Source organism: Carassius auratus, chromosome 43, assembly GCF_003368295.1.
Source record: "Carassius auratus strain Wakin chromosome 43, ASM336829v1, whole genome shotgun sequence".
Lineage (NCBI taxonomy): Eukaryota > Metazoa > Chordata > Actinopteri > Cypriniformes > Cyprinidae > Carassius > Carassius auratus.
Window position 1 is genome coordinate 11783773 of NC_039285.1, and position 25854 is coordinate 11809626.

Consider the following 25854-nt stretch of genomic DNA (forward strand, 5'->3'; position numbering starts at 1 on the left):
AAAGAAAAAAGGTTTTTAAAACCCTATTTAAAAAAATATTTTAGACCTTCACAAATAAAATGAATAAAATTTGGGTAGAGTAGGGCACTGTTTGTTATAATATCATGATGAGGAAAATAACCAAAAAAAAAAAAACCTTTAACAACATTTTTAAAATTAAAAAAATACAAGTTTGGAAGGGATGAGTCAAAATTAAAAATTATTATAATCATATTCATTTAAAATACACTGTTAACAACACTATGTAGATTTTCACAAACAAAATTAGCATATAGTTAAATAAAAAATAAGTGTCAATGTGGCGCTTCATACCCCTGTGTACAAAGCATTATAAGAAGGGAAGCCAATCATTTGCAGGTATGACAAATCCCAGAAGGTAAACACTGCAATAATTAATCAAAAGCAGATCATAAGTGATCGTTTGGCATAAATGCGCAGTGTTTATTGATTGCAAACTGCTCTGAAAACTGCAAGCCTGTAGAACCCTCAAGAGCAAAGCATTTTTTTACTTTGGCCCTTAAATTATTTACAAATAAAAGACTTGGGACTTTTAAGGATCCTACAACTACTTTCTGGCATTATTATTTGGTGGATCATTTGAATAAGTTTTTCCTTCCTGTCTAATAGGGCAATTCTTGGACAGAATAAACTAGAACCAAATGAATTCCAGATGAATTTCCTGAAGCAGGGAGAGTGCTTACCAGGGCAGGTACGACGCTCTTGACGGGGAATCCTCCCAGTGTCTCCTCATTGCCCATCACTAGCAGCTGGCACATCTCTATAGCAGCCTGGAGCTGCTGGGATTCGTCTCCTGCAGCCTGAAGCCCCTGCAGCAGCTGCTGTGCCTTTGAGCCTGCAAGTGCAGAGGGAGACAGAAGACGGACATGTTGAGCAGAGGAAATACTCAATCATCCCACACAAATGACACAAACATAAGTCAATGTCACTCACTAGCTCCACTCCCGATGGTCCTATGAAACAGCTGAGACATACGGGGCCCAAATGGGCCGAACAGGTGAGGAGGAAGGCCCCTGGCCTCCAGTAGAGCTGTGGAGAGAGAGAGAGAGAGAAAAAAAGTGTAAAACCTTACACACAACTACGAATTTCTGTTTCATTATGCTTTGATGTAAATTATATGAAAAAAAAAAAATGTATTGTGAAAATAATTAGGTGAAAAAAATAATGTTTACAGTGCACTACTAGTATATTATGAAGAAAAAAATTTGAAAAAATGTATTTGTACTCCAATCAATTAATACTCCAATCACAGTAAATAATATTGAGAAGTGACCCATTTGAACTGCTAGTGGCACCCAAACATCCTATACACGTATATATATATATATATATATATATATATATATATATATATATATATATATATATATATATATATATATATATATATATATATATATACACACACATTTAAGTGATTAAAGAGATTAAATTATTTTTATATATAAAAAAAAAAATAATATGTTAAACAAAATGTTTGCATTTTCAGAGTAATTAAATACTCCCTTTTATCTACTAAAATTTGATTCCATTTTAATCAAAGTAAACTTGGCTAAAATGTTTTGACATGAAATCGAAATCAAAAGAAAATTAACTAAACCTCTCTCTTCATTTTATGTTCAGATGTGTGAAATATATAACAAATACATAATTTCTCTGAAGTTACCATTATATTCACAAACATCTAAAAATCCTTTTTAGCTCTTTAGATTAATGATATAACAAGTAAAGCATACATACCTTGCAGTCTTCCCATTTCAGAGTCATCTGATTCACTCTCTCCAGAGGTGGTCATGCCAACAGCTCCAGCCACTGAGCTAGATGCTTCACAACAGAGAGAAAATGAGCAGAGGAGGACAAGACATAGAATAAAACATTTAATGCCGACACTGTCACAACTGTCATTGTGCTCAACACATAAACCAGTGATCCTCAAATCTGGCTCGCGAGATCCAGTTTCCTGCAGAGTTTAGCTCCGACTCCAATTACACACACCTGCCTGTGATTTTCTAATGATCCTGAAGACACTGATTAGCAAACTCATGTGTGTTTGATTAGGGTTAGAGCTAAACTTTGCCGGAAAGTGGATCTCGCGAGCCAGATTTGAGGATCACTGTCATAAACCGTCATAGAATCACATACAATATATAGTAAAATCTCATGGCACTGCTGCTCTCTTACCTGATGCCCCTTGTGGTGTCTCCTCTGTGCGCGCGGCTGATGAATTGGCCCCATCCTGGTTGTTGTCAGAGTCGGCCATTTTCTCCTGTCGGCGAGATTCAGCTGCCCCGCGCTTGCCCAGGCCTGAGCCTCGCCGACTAGAAATAAAAGGAACAAAGAAAGAGAAAGTCCAATATTGTCATTTAAATGTGCATATCCACACATACTACACTGAAATGATGCCAAACTATCAAAAATAACTATTTACTTTAATAAAATGTCCATAGCCAAACAGCACAGAAACAACCCAAACTAACGTGTGTGTTTAAAGCGATGGATGACATAACTGTAGCGCACACACATGAGAAACAGAGCGTTACCATCGATATGGATGCTAATATTGTTATCCATTATATTTATCATTGTTGGTGTGACTGTGTAAACTGAGATGATGCGCATCAAAGTTTTGGAGGAAAAAAGGGTTTCGAACAGTCCTGATCTCTGCCGCACACCTGATAAACACAGCTCAGTTGTGCAGTGCGAGAGAGATTAAAATGACGGAGATGTGTGAAGTGAAAGAGCAGAAAAGCAGCATCTATTTCATGCACAACTTAAACGACAACAGGTAAAGCTGTCAGCTGTGTGATGAATTGGCAATATTGTTAACATTTTTCGTTGATAATCATTAATAATATGGCTTCTTCTTAACAAGATCTTAGGTCTATGCTGTGCTCTGTTAATGCGTGAACTTCATTATTTCACGTGCACTTGCTGTCCAGAATCGCAAAAAGCTTTGTGCCTTGTTACTTTTTAATCAAAGTATCAGCTTTAAAATTATTCAAAATCCATAACGTAATACAAACAAATACAGTTTTTTGGCACTCTTTAACGCACCAGGCACGATCACTTTAGTTCAAGCGGCAAGTGACCCATTTACTCTTTCTCTTTACTACTATAGAACATAAAGAACATGAATTAACATCAAAGATAGGCTATTTTAAAAGAAAGCCTACAGTACAACTTCCTGAAATGTCTAGTGTAAAAGCTCATTCAGTGTTTCAAACTGCGGAAAAAGCTTGTAAACATTGCAACGTAATATACATTCAGCTCATATTTTTACTTAACCTGCTGTCTACAAGATTTAACTGCTCCTATAAAATTACATTTTACCAATTAAGAAAAAAAGACTGAAAGTGTAAAAGACATACACTCTTAAAAATAAAGATGCTTAAAAGGTTCTTCACAGAACGATTTTTGGTTCCACAAAGAACCATCCAGTCAAAGGATCTTTAAAGAACCATCTCTTTCTCAACTTTTTATAATCTGAAGAACCTTTTGTGACATGTAAAGGTTCTTCAGATGTTAAAGGTTCTTTATGAAAACCATTTAGACAACAAAAGGTTCTTCTATGGCATTGTGAAGCAACTTTATTTTAATGGCAACATTTACAGGATGCATTGAGGAGGAACCCAAACTTGACCTAGTGGCAGAGTGATGCTTACGGTCCATGATACTGGTACAGATTCAGTGTAATAAACAATGTGCGACTATATTTTAAGTTGAAGACATTTAGTTCCCACTTTAAGTGAACCTTAGTTCCCAGGTCATCTAAAAGATGGATTAAAAAGTCAAGAAAAGATGAGAAACACATGACAGTATGATTGAAATGTTAAATTAAATTTGAGCTACAAGGTCTGAAGAATGCCTGCTGAAATCCCTGGAGCTACCAAGGATTTTGAAATCTTGCGAGCCCTGAATTATAATCAGGGAGTCCAAAACACTGCACCTAATTTCTTATGAGGATGAACTGGAAGTTCCAGTAAAGTAAGTAACTGAAAAGGAACAACCATGTGCAGACACACCACTGTTGAGCAAGAGGGGAGAGGGGGTAAATCTAAAGGTGCTGTCACATTAGCATAATGGTCCAGTGTATATTGATAATAGTGCAGTGATGCATGAAGCATAGCTCACACTGAAGTCACGTTCAAACCAAGCAGCTGTCTGTTTGTCAACACAGCATTCACAAGAGATGTTGGACATAGGTGTTGCATAAGCGCCGCTAAGATATGATGAATGCAGAAATGCAGGAGGAGAAAGCAAATCAAAACACCGGTCACAAAAAGTATAAAACAAGGATTTCTTTGGATGCCTTTGATTTAGGAAGGAATATTTTATAGCTTGTATTTTTGATTGCACTTTCTGGTAATTATAATAATTCCCATCAGGTAAGCAGGGTCAGCATTTATTTTATCTATGTTTTGTAACATTTCTTACATATTATTGCTCGGTGTAAGAGATAGATAAAGATTAAAGGTAAACCATACCAGTACAAGTAATTGCGTGTGTGAATTAGTCATACCGTCTCTATAATTGTGAAGCTGGGGGCTGTAAATAGCCTAGTCCTTCAAACGTAGAAAAATATGCTATAATAAGTTTTGAGATTCTAAGATACTTTAGTGATAAATTACAGGACAGCGCTGACAACTGCATTCCTCTTTGCGCGCGATCTTCACAGCTATGAGATTTCGTGCCACAATACAGCTGCGCGAACATGGTAGCTCGATATAATACACATCAGATCATCCAAACCATAAAACAAATACAACTGACAGAGTTTAGTGAAGACTCAAGGCTCACGGCTCGCGCACCATATGTGTTGAACCGGCTTTCACCTCTGTGTTTTGCTTTTATGCCACTGACTGGCAGAATCATGTGCCTACACACGCTTTTAAGGGGGAAGTATTAACAGGAAATAACCGAAATGGGAAAATTAAGTCGGTTAGAGGTTCTAAATTTCGGTTTCGATTATTTTCCGATTAATCGTCCAGCCCTAGGTAAACCATTAAGTACTCGCGCACTCTCCTGGAGACTGTGAACGTGCTCATGCACACCCCCAGCGCACAGATACAATTGCCAGGTTCACATTACTCACTGTTTGCAGTGTGTTTGTGGTGTGTATTATGTTAACAGATTAAAGCATTCACTATAATGTTCTACTGTAGGTTTAAAGGAAAAGAACACTTTTAGATAAGGCAATAATTTTAAAGTTCTGAATTAAAGTTCTTTAAGAACCACAATATTGCTTATAATAGCGATTAAAATGCAAAAGAAAAGGCAGTATAGCTTACTATGTCAATGATAAGATTTAATTTAGGATCTTTGTGATAACATTAAGAAAAGTAGTTTAAATGTTTTGCTTGAGCAACTTAAAGGGGTCATATGATGCTTTATTAAGGATGATTATTTTGTGTATTTAGTGGAACAGAATGTTGACATGCTTTAATGTAAAAGAAAGATATACATTTATAGCATTTTAACATTTAACAGCAAATACTTAAACTAATAACAAAAGCTGATTCAGCTCATGAAACGGTCATCCATAAAATGCATTGTTGTTCTGTAGTTGTCTTAAAGGTCACATAACACACACAGTTTCACCCAAACTCATGTTAATCTTGAGTATCTATAGAGCAGTACTGCATCCTTCATATCTTCAAAAAAGTCTTTAGTTTTATCATATTTATAAAAGAAAGACACAGCTTTACGATTCCTTCGGGGAAAAGCAGAGCTCCCGGAGGCGCGCAGTGGGTGAAGCTAAAAAGTGACGAGCACTTGAGCGCCGAATGCCAATAAAACAGACATTTGATGCCGTTTCACTTACATCTCAGCAGTTCTGAATCATGACCAGGATCTTTTATAGCTGGGACCACTCCATATTTCAGTATCAAACTATATGTGCTAATCCAGTGTCGAACTGGGACTTTAGAAAACGTTCGTCAACATACATACTTGTGAAAATCTTTCCCTTACAACCAAAAACACACTCCTTCGGAGACACTTCTCGAGCAAGTCCTGTGCAGCGCTGCCGCCAGATGAAGCTCATTGATGGGTGCAATCCCGCTCTTCCAGGAGAAATGCCCATATAAGGAGTTCCACCCGCAGCTACATCTTGAAGAGCCAAGATTGGGAAAAAAAAATAACCTTTCCGAAACTTGTACTAACCCGGAAGTACGATTTTTGGCACAGAAATACTCAGTCATACGTCTAAATCTTTTTGAAACTCTGTCTATGCTTAGCATGAGAATCAAACTCTTTAACCGTGTAAACAACTATGAATGCATTAAACAGCATTGTATCCTCCCTTTAAAGATTCTTAAATTCATCTACTTTTGGAAGGCCAAATAAAGTGCTTTTGCTTTCACCTATAGGTACACAGCATCTCCTTGACATGGCTGCTTCAACACTAACTGTGGTTACTAGTCTTAACTTTGATAAAGAATATCTCTTTGGATTTGAGACTTTAGTCTTTGCAACTTTACAGATATTCTTCATGCACCAAGAGCTTGTAACACTCCACTGTACTGTGTAGAAAAAAAAAAAAAAAAAGAATCACAATGGATAAATGTTGTGTTTGTAGTAAACAGCCATGGATCAGTTGCAGACTCCTGTGTGAAAGCACAGTGAGCACCGGCTGCTTCTGCACCAATTGCATACCGCACATAGACTGCATATGCACTGCAAACAGAGTACTATGTGTGAACCTCACATACAGCTAATAAAATCAGGCTTGTGCTGTGTGTAAGCTATTGTGCAACTATTGTGCAACAACACTTGCACAACAATATTGTGCAACAATTTAAACTACAAAAATGCAGTGCATGATCAAACATTTAGGTGAGAAATATATATTTTTTGAAAAACGTTAACCTCCATCCCAACCCCTAAAATAAAAAAAATAAAATAAATAAATATTGATTGGATCATCGGTATAAATAATTCTACATAAAAAAGATCTGTATGAGTGATTGTATTGACGGTAGTGTTGGGCGATATGGTCATTTTTCAAATCGAAATACAAAATACTGTATTTAAAACAGCTGGTTCATATATAGTCGGACTCAACTGTCATTTTGCGCATCCTGTGACAAATTTGCTGCATCTGCACACGGAAGTTATCAGTCTAAATGTTCTGCAAAATCAGTCAACGGTGAAAATCAATAGTAGATTTCATTTGAAGTCCAGCAGTTTAACACCAATATTAGACCATAAACGAACACATTAAATATAAAGTATTTTAAAAAGGCAAAGTCATTTATTTGGAGTAAAGTTGCTCATTTAAAATATTGCACGTATATAGGCCGTTCAGTTTACTTGTTAAAGCGCAATGAAATACCTTATATCTGCAAACGATGTACGTCTGTTTGTGGATGGAGACTTTGTAACGGCCGAAACTATGTATTTTGCATGCTTCACATAGTGCGGAGTGCATGAAAATAATAAGGCAGCAGAGCGAACTTATCATCCATAGTGGTTCTCAAGTCCTTCTACGTCATCACCACATAGTGAGTGTTATAAGTTAAGTGATCAGTCTTCAATAGAAGGACTATGTGAGAACCACTATTGATTAGTTCGCTCTGCCGCCTTATTTTGTCTTTATTTGTTACACCAAGAAAGAGTTAATCTCTCATGAATGAGAAGAGTGCGTTGTTGTATAGCAGCCACTGAATGTGTGGGACACCAACTCTTCGTTTTCTCTCTCTTTCATTTCATGGATTTAACAAGTTATCAAGGGAGGGGAGGTATCCAAAGCATATTAACTGGTCACTGGGCTTCCTCAGGGATCAGTTCTTGCACCCCTCCTCTTCTCCATATATACTACATATCACTGGGTCCCGTCATACAGGCACATGGCTTCTCCTACCATTGCTATGCTGATGACACACAGCTCTAGCTCTCATTTCAACCAGATGATCCAACAGTAGCTGCACGGATCTCGGGCTGCTCGTCTTCCCTTCCACTCCAACTCCACAGCATGATTTCACCATCCAGCTGGGTTATTCTGTAATTACCCCATCAACTTGAAAATCTTGGTGTAATCTTTGATGATCAGCCGACCTTCAAAAACCACAGTGCAAAGACTGCTTGATCTTGCAGGTTTGAATTGCACAACATCAGAAAGATCAGGACCTTTCTAACGGAGCATGCTGCACAACTTCTTGTCCAGGCTGGACTACTGCAATGCTCTTCTGGCTGGACTTCCATCAAGCAGTCAAACCTCTACAAATTATTCAGAATGCAGCGGCATGACTGGTCTTTTGTGGGAAATCATGGCCCAATGGTTATAGAGTTTGACATGGCCGGCAATGCCATGACTGAGGTGCCCTTGAGCAAGGCATCGATCCCTCAACTGAAAGATTCATGCTGCTCCAGTATGTTTAATTTTTCTCCAAAAGTAAGGAGCAATAAAACAATGTTTGTACTCATTTAAACTACAGCTCTATATCTTAATCCTCTTACACAAGCACAATGCGAGAATCTATTGTCTCACTTTCTTTTCCAAAGTAAAACAACAGCCAATGTTCTCAACTTATGGAAAAACAAATTAGTAAAAAAAAGCGCACGTGTGATTTGCATGTTGGGCACATATAGTTTTGTGCATACTGTGTTGATAACGAAACTCACATCATGTATACTGTGCACATACACACACACAGCCTAAACATGTATTGTTTAGATGGTGCATATTCTAGATCAGTAGGCGGTTCTGGAATTGAAGAGGCTGGCGGTTCAGTACCTGGTGCTGGCACAAGAGCCCGTGGTCTTCTGACGTGTGCTCCTCCGACAGCTGGGGAGCTCTGCTGGGGGAGACTCACTACGCTTCTTAGTGGACTTCCTCAAACCTAAAAAGAGAAACGTGGAGCATTAAACTCAGATTAATCAGAATGAAGGGGAAAAGAGAGGGAGTTAAAGAATAGCAAGCCTAAATTAGAAGCCAGTCACTGAGAGAACAGTGCATTTTAATCACAAAAAGGTTTTTTTTTACTGACTTCTGAAGTAGGATGCTGTACTTTTTAGAGTTTGTGTCAGATTATTATTACTTTTTATCTGCACTGAATTAAAACTGGTTTGGTGTCAACATGTACATACACGAAATAACAGTTTATAATAGGTTTGAAAGGGTTGGTGTAGATCTTGAATAGTATGGTCAACAGACAAAAACTGAGCATTTAACTAATCAAATATAAAAAAATTCTTAAACAGAAAAAAAAAAAGGATATGCAAAGGGCCATGATGCTTTTTTGTTTAGGGCTGCAGCTATCGATTATTTTAGTAACAGTATTCTACAGATTGTTCCATTAATTAATCGGATAAGTAATTTCTTTATTAAAGAGCAATACTAAATATACAAGAGATAATAAGATGGGTCTCAAACTAATTTGTTTTCTTTTTAGAAAAAAATATTTTCAGCCTAACTAAATAAAATAAAAATAAATGTATGCATTTAGCAGACGCTTTTATCCAAAGTGACTTGACTTAGTGCATTCAGGCTACCAATTTTTACCTATCAACTAAAGCTCAAACATGACATACGCCTTTACGGTCTACTTGGAAGGGTTTTGTGGCTTTTGTAAGAGGCAAAAATCAACAGACAGCAAGGTAATTTGGAACAAGAACAAGACACCACAAAGTTTCTAAACACATTTTTTCTGCGACATGAAATTAGGAGTTATTTGGACAATAAACCCTCTTAAATGTCTCTCTATGTAGTGATGCGTGGGTAAAAATCTTGTTTTTGATAACCTTCATATTCTGTGTGCTAGTCAGTTCATAGCAGTGATAGAAATTATTCTATTCCAGTAAGTTTAAATTGATTTTTACTAGGTCTGGGCAAGTTAAAATGTTATGTTAAAGCATTAATTGATTAACACATTAATCGCACATTAACGCAGTTTCACTTTTAATGAAAGTTCACTGCTCACTGGCTCTGAATACACATACAGACAAATCATGGGTCACAGGAGGGGATGCTCCCGAACAAATTATTTAAGCTAAGCATCAACATTCACAAACCACTGTCCACTGTTATTTTTTACAGAATAGAATGCATCAAAGCTCATAATCATGACTTTAAGTTGGAAACAGGAAGTTTCCGATAGCACGTGAAGACTGCAGAGAAGCGCTCTCACTCAGTCACACAGTGGATTGAATAGTTTTGTTAACTTTGTGGTTTATTATTTTGAGTCATATGAGATGCAATAACACAAGTCCCTCTAACAATATATTGCTTTACAGATCTGTCGCTTTTGCCGCTCAGAAATATTCACGCAATCATGCAGCATGTAACAGAAGCCAAAGGCGGTCAATCGGTTGACCACTAGTCTCTTGGTATCAACTTGTTTATTACACACTTGCATAAAATCAGATTTCATCACATTTGTAATCATGCTGATTTTAGAAGTGAAAACTGGCCTTTTTTGATCGGTAAAGCTCTCTCTCCAAGATCATTCTTTATTCCCATCATCATACTTAATTTGCAAATAAATGTCTATGTTTCTGCAAAAAGGACTTTATCTTCTTGCTGGAGTTTAATGTTGTTTTGTTTCTTGCTACCAGGTGTCTGTGAGAACAAAACACAGGCGTAGAAAAAACTATAAATAGTTTTTAACGCACACAGTAACTGATATTGAAAACTGTTAAAAGAAAGGCTCAATAACTGTTGCACAGATATAATACACTACGCATTTCTCTTCCCTTTGTGCTTTGGACTTTTTAATGCAAAGTGCTGCATGCTGTGACTCAAGCGCATCATTCTGTATACAGGATGCTCATATTGTAAGTACTTCATGCCGCATTGTTTTTGTTTTGTCCTATCAAATCGATCATATGTTGTTGCCTTTTCTTTTCATGGATGAATCCCGGTTTTTACTGAACAGGGCAGATGGTAGACCGCATGTATGGCGTCCTGTGGGTGAGCGGTTTGCTGATGTCAACGTAGTGGATCCAGTGGCCCATGGTGGCAGTGGGGTTATAGTATGGGCAGGTGTATGTTATGGACAACGAACACAGGTGCATTGTATTGATGCCATTTTGAATGCATTGAGATACCCTGAAGAGATCCTGAGGCCCATTGTTGTGCCATTCATCCACGACCATCACCTTATGTTGCAGCATGATAATGTACAGCCTCATGTTTTAAGGATCTGTACACAACTCCTGGAAGCTGAAAACATCTAAATTCTTGCATGGCCAGCATACCCATCAGACATATCACCCATTGATCACCCATTGGGATGCTCTGGATCGGCATATACGACAGTGTGTTCCAGTTTCTGCCAATATCCAGCAACTTCACACAGCCATTGAAGAGGATTGGACCAACATTCCACAGGCCACAATCAACAACCTGATCAACTCTATGCGAAGGAGATGTGTTGCACTGCGTGAGGCAAATGGTGGTAACACCAGATACTGACTGGTTTCCGGGCCCCCCAATACAGTAAAACTGCACATTTTAGAGTGGCCTTTTATTGTGGCCAGCATAAGGCACACCAGTGGAATAATTATGCTGTCTAATCAGCATCTTGATATGCCACACCTGTGAGGTGGATGGATTACCTCGCTCGGCAAAGGAGAAGTGCCCACTAACACAGATTTAGACAGATTTGTGAACAATATTTGAGAGAAATAGGCCTTTCGTGTACATAGAAAATTCTTAGATCTTTGAGTTCAGCTCATGAAAAATGGGGGGGGGGGGGGGGGTGTAAAACAAAAGTGTTGCTTCATAATTTTGTTCAGTATGTATGTGTATATATATATATAAATACATATTCATGATTGTTTTTCATTAATAGATTTTACAAATAGCAATGTGTAACATTTTAACATATTTAGAGCAACACTTTTATTTGTTCCCCACAACAAAACGTTTTTTCACTTAATGTCTGGATTTCTAAAATTACTGTGCACTTTTTTTAAATTTTGCTGTCAAATTATCCAATAACCTAGTTCAGTGATCCTCAAATCTGGCTCGCGACATTCAGTTTCCTGCAGAGTTTAGCTCCGACTCTAATTAAACACACCTGCCTGTGATTTTCGAATGATCCTGAAGACACGGATTAGCAAACTCATGCGTGTTTGATTAGGGTTAGAGCTAAACTTCGCAGGAAAGTGGATCTCGCTAGCCAGATTTGAGGATCACTGACCTAGTTTATGATATTTTGGTCATAGATTATGAATATATATATATATATATATATATATATATATATATATATATATATTCCTTTATAATGAAAGAGTCTGTATTTAGTCAATTGTGAATGATTATCAGTTCCACACACAGAGATATATAAATTCTACATTTATTTAAATGGAAAAAAAACTTCACTGGTATCAGCCAATACTGAACCCTAGGTATCAGAATTGGTTTCGGAGGTGAAAAAGGGCAGATCGGGGCATCCCTATTAAATATATAACTTCACTGGCCAATGAATGCATAAAAGAGAACAGCTGGACATAAATTAATACTAGTGCAAATAAGAAATATCTCTTGTGCAAATGAGATTTAAGAGCAAAAAAAAAATAAAAAAGAATTAAGATTATAGGACACTTAAATTCGGGTTTGTTCCTCACACAAATCTATCAGTCATCCAGACCTGATTTGGTAGCACTTGGGGAAAATCACAATATTACTACCGTTTTTCCCAAATACAATGACAAATGTCCTTTTGACCAAATGTTAAAAACCTTTACACCAAGATAAATGTTTGCAAATATTTTTGAGTGATGAACATTTGAATTTACACAAAAAAAGCTGTTAAACATTCTCGTGCTGTACATGCATCAGAATTTTTTAAGGGGAGGTGGTCTAATCTCTTCTTCATCACGCTGAGAAGAAAACTGGCCAACCAATAAGATTAGTGTATTCACATGCTCAGAGCTGCTGCTGGAGCACACACTACAACCTAGTGGTGCTCACAGAGAAAGAATTCAGAATTGGCTCTCGTCTCTGCAGCCTTGCAGATGGTGTCATTTAATAAACGCCATAGTGAACAAAAATCTTACTGGCTGCTTGAAAATTTGTAAATACTTGTTTGACTTCCTTTTATCTCCATGACAAGTGGGTTTCAGAAAACCTAAAGTTGTGCAAAAATTTGTTTACCAGGGTAAACTGTCTTTCTGCTTTTCTAGAAGCACCACCCAATGACAGAAAGTGAATCTTTAATTCTATATTTACATACACTATTAAAAATGTTAAACGTTGCTTAGCTACCATAACCAACCTAGAGTTACATCAGACATGAGTTCTATGGTAAATTTAAACTAAATTGCTTACTACACTTGAAGTGCCCATCTGATAAACAGTATACAGTCACAGTACCCAGCCATCCTGATTATAGAAAGAAAGAGAAGGGAAAATAAAAGAACCTTTAAAAAGACATCTGACAGCGCTTTCCCTGTTAAGCCAGATGAATCACTCACACCTTCAACAGCTCCTGTCTGGTGGTCAAACCCTGACACTGAGGGTCTATTCTGGGCAATGCACTGCCCCCTTGCCCTTTGGCAGAATGCCCTCCCGTGACTCTTCATTTCAGAGACCGTCCTTTCATAAATCAACCCAGCCTGATTTACACAGGATGACCTCTCGTACTCAAGATAATCACCTCCAACAGGCCTTCATGGAACACTTTATAGCAACCCTTTTTGGAAAAATCAGGAACAAGACGAAACATCCAAACAATACAACTGCTGTGATTCTAAACATCCAACCGATAGCACTCATAAGCCTAAATCCCAACACATGCCAGCGTCTTGACCCACCTCTGGGGCATTATGAAACTACAAAGCTCTGCTAGGCTAATCTGCACAGCAAACTAACTACAGCAAAAGCCCTTCCTACCTCAGCATACATCCAGCCGCGACTCTTGTCCGTACAATACTGTAAGGCAGCAGAAGGCTGGTATTTTTAGACCAGCACACTGAACTGGACTGAAACCTGAGCCAGCTCCCCCTGCCATGACCAGAGCCAAAACCCCATCCGCTATTACTGGGGCTAGAAATGATCACAATTACAATGATCACGCCTTTCTTGAAGGCACCGATTTGTGGAAGCAGCCCTGCTAATAGTATCAGCATTCAGGTTAATGATCAGCTGAAATGTTTATAGTAAAATACCTGCAATTTACCAAGCCAGAGATGTTCAATTTCATGAAACCAGTCAAGAGCACACCCAAGCTATATTTCACCCCAGAATTAAAAGAAACAAAAAAAATGTCCATATATAAATGTTTGCAATACACATTTAAAAGAATTTATACATCTACATTATTTCATACTAATGTTAATTTGGAAAAAAAAAGTGTTACTAAAATGTTTAAAATGTGTTCAATTCTGATTAAAGTAACCCCCTTAACAGTCTGAAAAGTAGGGTACATATTTATAAATAATTTACCTTCCTCATTTCTGTTTGATTCTGGGCTAAAATATGACCCAGATTGAGAAAGGAATAAGATGAAAGTACATAGGAATAATACTTCATTTCAAAACAAGTACGCTTTTGTAAGGGTTCTCGAGTTACACTATGGGCCTGTTTACACCTGGTCACTTTGTGCATTTTGATGCCATCTCGATTGGGGAAAGACCAGGTGTAAATACCCTCCGAAACACTTTCGAGATGGATTAAAATAAGATCGCTCAAACTGGACAAGTGTAAATGTATCTGGTAGAAGGGGTGTAACGATCCATCGATATGGACTGATACATCGATTAAATGTATAACAATATGATGCATCAATGCCAAATGTAAAATATCGATATCTGTAGTATAAATAGGCACATTATTTCGAAACTCTCCACATTGTCACCAATGTCCATCAATGCAGTAACACTAACGCATGCATTCTTGTTCAAACTCACGTGTAGGGACGATAAGACTGTCTAAAAGGGCGAGCATGAAAGACGTTCGGGATAGTTGACAGAATTTGAGTGCTTGTGAGAAGTTTTCAGAGCACAGTGACATATGCACACATCCAAAGCGAAAAAAAAAAAAAAAAAAATACATTAATGCCTTTTTCCTACAACTTAACTCGTTTGTGTTTCCTAATGAAGATTTATATAATTTTAGACATTGCATATTTTAGCAGAGCAGCCTGAATGATACATATTGACTGTCATCATATCTTAAGATTACCGATCTTGTGTGTCACTTAATTTTTATTCATTTTTCTTTATTATAAAAAAAAAAAAAAAAAGAAGTGTGGGTCTATTTTTTTTGTTGTGAATGTCCCAATTGAGGAACAGGATGTGAACATTTTAGATAAAGGTTCATGTTATGCATTTTGGTTGCATTTATGAGTTTTTTTAAGTATCTGCAAATATTATATCGCTGGGTATGAGAATAGATATCGTATTGTAAAATGATGAACCATCCTATTTACACCCGTCTGGTAGTTGAAACCTCATATGGAGAATTTACTACTCCCAAAATGTGAAAAACATGTGAGTGTGTTTTATAGGCTATATGACATTTTAGTCAGATATTATGGCGCTAATGCAACACATATCGCCACAGAAGATTATCTCTTCAACAAGCCGATGTGCAAACTGAATGTGTGTATGTGTGCTGCTTGTGCTCGTACATTGTTGCAAGAAAATATGCACTGATTTATTGGTCACCATTTTTTTTTTATCGGCCAATATTTGTCTTAAGTCTGTGATTGGCCAATCTAAAATCAGGACTCATCTTTTATTAGCTGCAGCACATACAAAATCACACATACTATACAATGCAACTCCAATGACTAAAAGGTGAGGTGAATCATTCGCGACTTCAATTCATCAAATATGCTGTAATTCAGATGTATGTTTTGTTGTTTTTTTCTAACAACATGAATATTAATAGTCCAGCACTGTTGTTGTTGTTTTTTTTGCATGCATGCATGCATGGTTAGACCTTGACTGATCACTTGATCAGTTTTGGAACTTGTAGTTAGAAGTTACATGTAATTTATATAGTTTTCATTTTTTAACATATCACTGCTGTCTGACAAGTGCTGACAAGGTGCACTTACAGCTTAAACCAGACTTGAGATGAAATAGCAGGGTTTCATGACCTATTAAGACATGGTGACTGGCATTGGCTAATAATAGTGCCAAAACATCGGTGATGGCATCTTCCTCAAATTTCCTGATTGGTACACAACTACTTGCAAGGTGTATTATGTCCCCAAGTGAGAAAAGGATTTCTCTGATGATGTGAGATCTTTCACGTTGTTGATTTATGCACAATGATATCACAGTGAGAGTGCCTAAGATGATCTAAAGTAGGGTAAGTGGCATAATGTCTAACATCATCCATATGTTCTTGGTTGAATAAATCTCATATCTTGCAAAATATGACCCGGATAGATCAGTTCTGTCACGGAAAGCTTGCATGTCAGTTGCACCACTGGTGGCAGGTGACTGAATAATGAAGTCCACTTCTAGCACCCTTGCAGAGGGTGTTCTACAAGTGCACTATGTTGAAACTAAAGCCTGGATGTAGAATATTTCAGAGTGTGTGCAGACAGTAACATCCAATCTATCCAAAAACCCTGATATACAGATACACAAAACGTCAATGTCAAAAGCACTACTATCTTGGTACGGAGTTGGTACTGAAGTTTTAAAATGCAAACGTACTGGGTCAATTTGGTACTCGTTGAAAGCCAACTGTTTTCAAACGGTCCTGTGCATATGTGTGCATGCTCAGAGAAAAGCATAAGTATCTATTTACAACGTTTGTAATGTTTAGTACTGTAGTCAATCACATGCGATAGTCTCACATGCAGTTCTATGATACGATAAACAGTTAACAAAAAAATACTGTTCATTTACGGTTCATTCTGCTTACCACTCTACCATAGCGATGGACAGGCCAAAGAAAAATCGGACAGTTTGTAAAAAATAGAATTACAAACTAACTAGGGCTGAAACGATTCCTTGAGTAACTAGAGTAACTCGATTACAAAAAATGCTCGAAGCAATTTTCTCTGCCTCGAAGCCTCTTTTCATTTCTTTTAAATCTCATGTCAGGTTCTTTCTGACTGATTTTTGTAATGTGACAACACGTTTACGTCACCCACAAAGCGAAAGGAGACACAAGTGCTGCATCCGAGATCTCATACTGCAAGGAGTCAGCAGTGTTTTGATTCGAGAGTGCAGGCAAACGTAAAGAGAATGTCGTGGCATGTGGCCATTGCAAGATAGAGCTGAGTTCAGAGCGGAGTTATGAGTTCAGTGATGCAGAAAACGCGGACGGAATCGTGGAATCCAGTCATAAAAACGGAATTTAGTTTAACACGGAATTTAACGCGTTAAACTTCCGTTAAATTCCGCTTAGGTTAACGCGTTAAATTCCGCGTTAAACTAAATTCCGTTTTTATGACTGGATTCCACGATTCCGTCCGCGTTTTCTGCATCACTGAACTCATAACTCCGCTCTGAACTCAGCTTGCCAAATTTTGAATGAATTAATCAAAAATAGATCATTGCACTTACATCAAATCACGATATGGAATAATATCTATAAATATGAAGCCGGGAACAGTCTATTTAAATATGAATCCTGCATGTTCTGAATAGGAATTAGTTGTTCATTTTAAGAGACCCAGGAGTCTTTTTATCTCTTGCATGAGTAATATTGCACTTTAACCAAAAACTCATTTTATCCAATTACTCTATTAATCGATGGAATTTTTGGTAGAATACTCGATTACTAAAATATTCGATAGCTACAGCCCTAAAACTAACAGACCTGACACTTGTTTTATGCAGTGTTTCTCTTTTTATTATATATTTTACTATAAGGTTACTTAAATGTTTTAAAGCAATGTTTTTTTTAGTTAATTGGAAAGATTTCCATGCTATATTGGTTACATTTATCAATAAATGATATCAATCAATAAATTTATAATCAATAATTAAAATTGTTTTCACAAACATAAATAACTAGTTCCAATAGTTTTTTCCCTATGGTAGTAAAACGGTTATTTTGTATAGGCCACTGACATTTTGGTATCGTGACACCAGTTGTCTCAATAAGATTGCCTACAAACACCAACCTTCAGATGTTTAGTCTAACTTGTGAATCCCTTAACATGAATTAGAGCTTGTTAACTTGTTTTAAACTTGGACCATTGCTTTAAAAATACAGAAGCAGTTTTGGCACTCACTTGCTAGTTTAGCCTGCAGTCCGGAGGGCCCAGGCTTAGAGGAGGTCTCAGCCTTGGCCGATCCCGGCAGGGACAGTTTGGGCTTTGGCAGGTTGACTTTGGAGTTGAAGCGGGATGTCCAATCAAACTTGGATGAGCCAGCAGCCTTGCTCTGCTCTTTATCTCGGCTGCTCCTTCGGGGAGAAGGGGAGGATGCAGAGCGTGACCGCCGGACTTTGCTCTGGTCCTTGCCCTGTTTTAGCCGGGCACCCTGAGGGGCACAGCTGTTGGCGCCTGTGGCAGCCGAGGAGGAAGAGGAAGAGGAGGATGAGGAAGAGGCAGAGGAAGAGGAGTCAGTCACGGTGCTACACCCAGCTTTGGCTGAGGCGGCCGATTTGGACGCCAGCTTGGTGGGTTTGGCTGCCCGGCTGGCCTCGCTGCGGGGTGGCAGGGGGCCTGCCGCACTGCTAGAGCTGGGGAGGGATGAAGGAGAGGAGGATGACAATGAAGAGGCGTCTGCCTTCTTGCGCTTTTGAGAGGGGGTGATCGAGGCCCCACTAGGGCCTGTATAAGATGTGCTCTTCTTGCTCAGAGCTCTGGCGGGAGCCGGCTCGGCTGCTAACCTTCTCTTTTTGGACTTGGTGCTGACAGACGCTGGAGCCTTCCTCGTCTCTGTAACTTCAGGTGAGGTTGTGGGGGCCGATGGCCCACTGGATGAACTCTCAAAAAGGTGGCTGGGCACCGCTTTGGGTCGCTTGGCCGGGCTGGGTGAAAAGGTAATGTTGAGCTCTGAAGCGGAGCTGCGTTTGAGAGCACGGGTGCTGCTGCCCTCCCGTCTCCCCTGCTCGCCTGAAGAACCTGCTGCTTCCAAGTCTGGATCTGGAATCGAGTGTGAACCCACGGATAGAGAGAGGATGTTCCTGTGAAAACAAACAGGAAGGGGAAAGACCTGAGCACCCAAGACAGAGCAGTCATCACATGGTGAACTTGCGACACAAAAGACCCACACGCAATACAGGAGGAAAAAGGGATACCTTCGAGAGGCGTGGCCGCGGGCGGAGCCGACGGCAGAGCTGGGTGGGGCTTTGGAAGCCTTAGAATTAGATCTTCTACTTTCAGGTGGGGAATTTGCTTTTTGGTTTACTTGCTCTGGCTGCAACCTGGAGAGGTTGGGAATTAAACAGCAAAGAGCAGTGTGGGAAGGGAAGCAGATGAGGAACACCTCAAATTCAACTTCATGAGCTGACTACTGCTGAAGTACTACAGCACTTCCTACACACAAGTCAGCCCAACGGCAATGACAAACAGCAATCATTACAAGTTTCTAGCAAGGCATTTCTCACAAGTTGAGAGCATCACCCTGAGTAGGGCAGCTAAACTATTAGCCATTTGGCCGTGTCGCTGGAGGACATAAAGAACTTGTTTGAAAGACAAGAGACAAAAAATTATCCCCACAAGTGCCGAATGTCTGCGAATCAGGCCTGAAAGAGACACAATTGGTCAGTCTTGTCGGCACTGCTTTTCAGCAAAGGTGCCATGCTACTATTGAATCTATAGCACCATAGCAAAGGAAATTACATTTTAAGTTGAGAGTTTGCAGTGTGAATCGAATGCGACTACAGAGACAGTCATGCATTTCTACTGTTGATATCACATAACCAGTATAGCTTGCTTCCTGAACAAATGATTCTTATTAGTTATCCCTTGAGATCATGAGTTATCGGATTACACTCAATATTTTCGGGTCAGTTCATTTTATCTTATTTTATTTTTGAAAGAAATGACTACTTAAAACAGGGACATATTAAATAGATCAAAAGTGGCAGTATTTATAATACAACAAAGATTTCCATATCAATTCAATGCAGTTTTTGAACTTTAGATTCATCAAAGAATCCTGAAAAAAATATATCAAGGTTACAAAAAATAAATAAAATAATAATAGACGAACTTAGTAATGTTTTGTTTGTGTTGCACTGGTCAACAAGAAACTTAATGATGTGTCATATAGGCAGAAAATATTAAGTTACTGATGCCATTTAAGAATACGGTTAATCAATTAGACACCGAGCGAAAGAGACTTACTGAGATTAAATGGAGGTCATTTGACCTCAACATTGTAACTGCTGCACAAATAGAATTTTGCAAGAACGTCTGCTCTAGATACAGGTAGATATAGTTACACGTACAGACCTAAACAAAGGCTATATTCAGAACTTTAGCGTTAAGTTTGCACATTGCGTACTCACCTTCCTGCAAGTGTGTGGTCTATTGGCTGGGCCGCGGCTGTGTTCCTCTGTGAACGGCGCAGTGACCCCCCTGGATTGGAATTAGGCCGGTTGGACATTGGCACCTCTCTCCTGAAGGGACATACCCTTTCTAGACACTACCATTCACTGGTGAAAAAGCATATAGAAAGAAGGTTAGTTATGTTGTGTGAACGTTTTCCATGTTCTTGTGAATTGTGTTGAGAGCCGTATTATCATCTCTTTATTTTGCCATTATTGAAATAAGAACTTTAAAACAAGAGTTTGATAAATGTTTGATATATTGTTTGTGCACCAAAAGTGTTACATAGTAATATCTGGGATATTAATGTCGAATTTTATAATATTATATTAATGTTAGGGGTGCACGATGTGTCGTTTAAGCATCGATATCGCGATGTATGAATCCACGATAGTCACATCGCAGGATGTGCGATGTAGGCTGTCGTAGTTGATCCGTTATTCATTAACGGAACTGGCCAGCTGCTCCCCGGCCCTTGAAGAAAGTGATTCGCGGATTAATTACACATCTTAACCATCATAGAGTGAAAGTTTATCATTTGCATGTGTTTTTAAGTCCTGTCAGTTTAACAGGGCGCATATAAGAACGAGCAGAGAGAGAGAGAGAGAGAGAGAGAGAGAGAGAGAGAGAGAGAGAGAGAGAGAGCGCCCCGCCCATGCGCTCACCTTCACCGTCTTCAAACACCACGAGCACTGTCTTGCTCTCTCTACCTCGCCCATATTAAATTACAATCAATTGACACGATGGTAAAAAAAAAAAAAAAAAGCTATCCAGTGATGAAATGTTTTCTGTGTTGTCAAATCTTTTGCAATATCCTAAACTGCAGAGATAATTACACAATGTGTGATGTACACATCTGATGTAATGATTCCTTTGAACCAATTCAATTTAATGAATGATTTAAACAACTGACCTGTCCAACACTGAACTCACGAGACGTCTGAATTGTGAATTGTGGGTGTATAAAAAAATCTGTAACCCTTTACAATGTTCTATTTAACTACATTATTTAACATTTACTATTACTAAACTGCACTTCTACAACATTGTTAATTTCAACATTTAGGCTATAGCCTTCATTGTTGAAATCAAAAGTTATACAGTATTTGTTAACATAGTTAATGCACTGTGAAGTAACATTACCAAACAATGAACAGCTGTGTTTTTATAAACTAAGATAAACAAAGATTAATAAATATAGTAACAAAAGTATTGCTCGTCATGTTAGTTAATATACAGTTAATAACAATTCAAACCATATCTTAAATTTACTAAAAAAATAATTTACTCTAAATAATATGCTGATGTTTAAATCATTTAAAATGAGAATGTAAATGCGCTCACCCCATTTTTGTTTGTAAGAAAAAATTTGATTTCATATCGCTATATATATATATATATATATATATATATATATATATATATATATATATATATATATATATATAAAATCGCAGAAAAATAAAATATCGCAATGTCATTTTTTCCCAATATCGTGCAGCCCTAATTAATGTAGACATGTTTTAAATGTATTAAGTAGGGGTGCTCCGATCACGATCACGGCCGGCCGATCGTTATGCGCATCTCGTCAGTAAAGCTGGTTCTCTAATCAGTGGTAAATTCCATCAGGTGCGTGATTTCACAGAGCAGCTGTTACTGTTCGCTGCGCAAATCCAATTTCATTTTCAGCGTTTATTTGCACATCTTCTCAGTTAACAATGGCTCTGTTTAGTAACAGCTGCTCTATGTGAAATCAGGCACCTGATGGAATTTACCGCTGATTAGAGAACCGGCTTTACTGACGAGATGCGCATAACGATCGGCCGATCGTGATCGGAGCACTCCTTTTATTAAGGGAGTAACAGAATACAATTACACAAGGCTCCAGACTCATTCTTCCCACTGGACACACTTATGCAACTAACTTTCTCAGTTGCTCGCATTATTTAATTATTTTGCACTGCAAGATGAGATTGATCAATGAATGCTGAAGAACTTTTATCTTAGTTTATAGTTATATGGAAACGAAAGTGGTTAACATTCAACCCATTCTTTTTCATACAAGCAAATTATCAATTAATCTGTATTCTGTCTGGTCCAAAAAAAAAAAAAAACATTACTAAATGCACCCCCCGTTTCAGTAATGCAAAGCCGCTAGGAGCTCAATATCATCTTTCGAATCACAGACATGTATTAGGGCTGTCGCGGTTAAGAAATTTCCCCAGCGGTTATTATGGGTGGCTCAATAGCATGATATACGGTATTACCGCCGTTTTTTTTTTTTTTTACATACCTAATTTATCCTGATTTTGCTGCATACAAAGCTCTATCTTTGAGTTATTGTTGCTTTTTTAACTGACAGAGAGACACATGTTAAATGCCAAACAGCAACAAGAACATGCGTTTTCCAATACATTTTATTTTTAAGAAATCAAAGAGTTCTAATATGTATTACACGTATTTGTGCGCGACTTTGGACAGCAGCAGAAATCTAGACTTATCGCGCCACCACTGGCCCACCAGGACAGTGGATTCGTGTTGGAGTCGATGCACTCCTCATGCAGATAGTTTGCGTGAGCTCGTTATCTGCTCACGCTCTCTTGGGAACGGGCACTGATGCAGAGGTTGTAAGTTACTTCAGCAGGTATGCCGGTTACTTTCACGGCTGTATTTTACAGATTTTGCAAAGGCTTCAGCTACTCCTAACTATCGGCCTGTCTCAGCTGTTCTTTTTGATGTTGCTCCGCGACAGAAATATTATAAGAAAACGCTTAATGTGGCTTAATGTACTAACACAGTGATTTTTAAAAACCAAACTCACTAAACATTATACTAATAAAGTAGTATACGATGTACAAAAAAAAGAAAAAAAAGAAAACAGATGATCCCTGAATATGAATGTAAGTCGTTTAATAACACGTTAAGCCTTATGATGGTTTTCTATGAGAGGAAAAGGCTTAACGTGTTATTAAACGCGTTGAATTCATATTCAGGGATCATCTGATTTTTTTTGTAGATAATATACTTTATTAATATGATGTTCGATGAGTTTGGTCTGTTAATATCACTGCATTGGTACATTTAACCACGTTAAGCGTTTTTCACGTTAAGTGTTTTAGAATGTCCCGATGACCTCAAATTAGATGCATTGCCGTGTCACAGGAACCTTTTTGCAGCAAATTTTGCATATCGGCTCATCTATATTCACTGGCTCGCCCTTTTCATTGGGTTGAAAGCCAAAATGTTCCTAAACTGGCAACCTGACATTAGGTTTTGGGACGAGATCGAGTGCCTCTCATCATTTCAGCCGGCCTATTCAAAACAAACGAAGCACCATAAAGCTACAACGGCTCGCGAGAAAATTACAGTCGTAACCATATTGTATCATCAATTTATTTAACATTGAATGCACAGTGACAAATTTAAACAAAAACTGAACACTGCAGTTGCCGCGGTTTCTATCTTTCCTCTGCAGTTTGCTTGTCAATAGCGAGGTATTACAATATTGCGGTTATCGCGACAGCCCTAACATGTACCACAACATCTATGGCTCCACAATTCATAAAAGATCAATGGCATTACTCACATACGCCACAGCATTAATGCACAAATAATCCATAAAGACACCAAGAAAATGATGATGAGAGAGAGAGAGAGACACACACACACAATAAAACAAAAGCTTTCTAAAGAGACACTGAGGGAGAAATGGTCAAATTCTAAGGAAAACCAAACACTAAAATGATTTACTTCTACACTGACCAATCAAATTTGTGTTTGATGCCCATTTGCTTAGTAATGCATGACGGCATCAAGCTTGAGGCGATTTTGAAGACAAGGCCTCACAACATGCAGTGAGATAAGAAACCAGACAGAATAGATGGAGAGGGGGGCTTTGTGTCCTCCTCAGCTCAGTGGTAATGAACAACACTACCCATCAATCACTACGACATCGCAGAGACACACAATCCCAGCACACCTTTATCTTTTGAGTCTGTGAGATGGCATCCTGCAGGACAACCACTTAAGTGGAGGTGCATGATTATGAGAACTCATTTAAATGATAGACTATGACAAACCGCGTCAGTGGACTCTAATAGGGATGAAGACTCAAGCCTAGATCTACTCATGAAGTCATATCCGTGAAGATTTTTTAGAAACAATAGGGCCTTTCACACCACAGGAACCTTTTCATAGTACCTGAACTAATTGTGGAACTACCCACTTCTGTACTGCTGGAACGGGATGCTATTTAAGTACCGGACTGCCTTTTTCTAGAACCAAATTGGCTCCTACTCCGGAGGAGGGTCTAACCAGCTGAACTGGAAATATCCGTGACACAAGAATACACTGATTGATCAAACGCGTTCGAAAACGCCCTGACGCGCCATGATTTAAAATGCTGTGTAAAAATACTGTAAACGGTCAACTTATTTTGCAAGTATAATGAACAGCGATAAATGGACAGACGCTGAAGTGCATGTACTTGTAGCAAATGTAGCACTGCATGTTGTCATTGAAGATTCTTAGTCCTCCTTTCTGTTCTTTCAGTCGCTTTACATATACATCGACATTCCATGTCTATTTCTGTGAAACCCGCGAGACAACAAAAACACCGTTTTTTTTTTTTTTTTAATGGATATTCCACCCAAAAATGAAAATGTTGTCAATTAATCACTTACCCCCATCGTATGCTGCTTATGCTCTTCTGTATCAAGGATGCGCTGTTCCTACATGTATTTCTGCTTTGATTTAAAAAAAGAAAAGAAAACAACGCACCATTTGTTGTGCGGCTAACACAGAGGAGCATAAGCAGCATGCAGTGATATGGAGCGACACAGAGGAGACTGTTGACAGGAATTGTTGAATAAAGTTTAAAATAAACTTTGCTTACAAACAGTATTCTCGTTGCTTCATAATGTTACGGTTGAAACACTGATGGCAGATGGACTATTCTGACAACACCTTTCATACTTTTCTGGACTTTGACAGTGCAGCTTACTTGGCAGTCCATGGGACAGTCACTCACAAGCCTACCGGTTTTCATTCAAAATATCTTAAATTGTGTTCCGAAGACAAACTAAGCTTTTACGGCACTGGTCTCAAACTCAATTCCTGGAGGGCCACAGCTCTGCACAGTTTAGCTCCAACCCTAATCAAACAAACCTGATCCAGCTAATCAAGGTCTTCAGGATTACTAGGAACTTCCAAGCAGGTGTGATTTGGAGCTGGTTGGAGCTAAACTCTGCAGAGCTGTTTTACGGGTTTGGAAAGACATAGGGATAAGTGGTACTTAAATGGTACTGGGAAATAATTTGCACAAAATCATCCCAGTACTTTAGTACTCTACAATTAGTTCTGCAACTAAAGCGGTGCAAAAGGCCCAAATGAGATTTTGTGTTTAGAAAAGACTTAT

At 38.3% G+C, this 25854-nt stretch overlaps 1 protein-coding gene across 7 annotated transcripts in view; it reads right to left on the reverse strand.

Moving 5' to 3' along the window:
• The window catches only part of LOC113061709 (E3 ubiquitin-protein ligase TRIP12-like), a 50393-nt gene that overhangs the window by 17136 nt on the left and 7403 nt on the right, over positions 1 to 25854 (reverse strand). For 6 of the 7 annotated variants that reach the window (XM_026231070.1, XM_026231073.1, XM_026231068.1 and 3 more), the window contains 8 exons: positions 20399 to 20545; positions 19184 to 19309; positions 18171 to 19069; positions 8753 to 8858; positions 2200 to 2336; positions 1759 to 1842; positions 952 to 1047; positions 702 to 853 (listed from right to left, as the gene is read on the reverse strand). In XM_026231070.1, the coding sequence (XP_026086855.1) occupies positions 702 to 853; positions 952 to 1047; positions 1759 to 1842; positions 2200 to 2336; positions 8753 to 8858; positions 18171 to 19069; positions 19184 to 19309; positions 20399 to 20496 (1698 nt within the window). In that variant the 5' untranslated portion in view covers positions 20497 to 20545. The remainder of the gene's footprint in view (positions 1 to 701; positions 854 to 951; positions 1048 to 1758; positions 1843 to 2199; positions 2337 to 8752; positions 8859 to 18170; positions 19070 to 19183; positions 19310 to 20398; positions 20546 to 25854) is intronic. The other variant, XM_026231074.1, reaches the window with a different exon arrangement.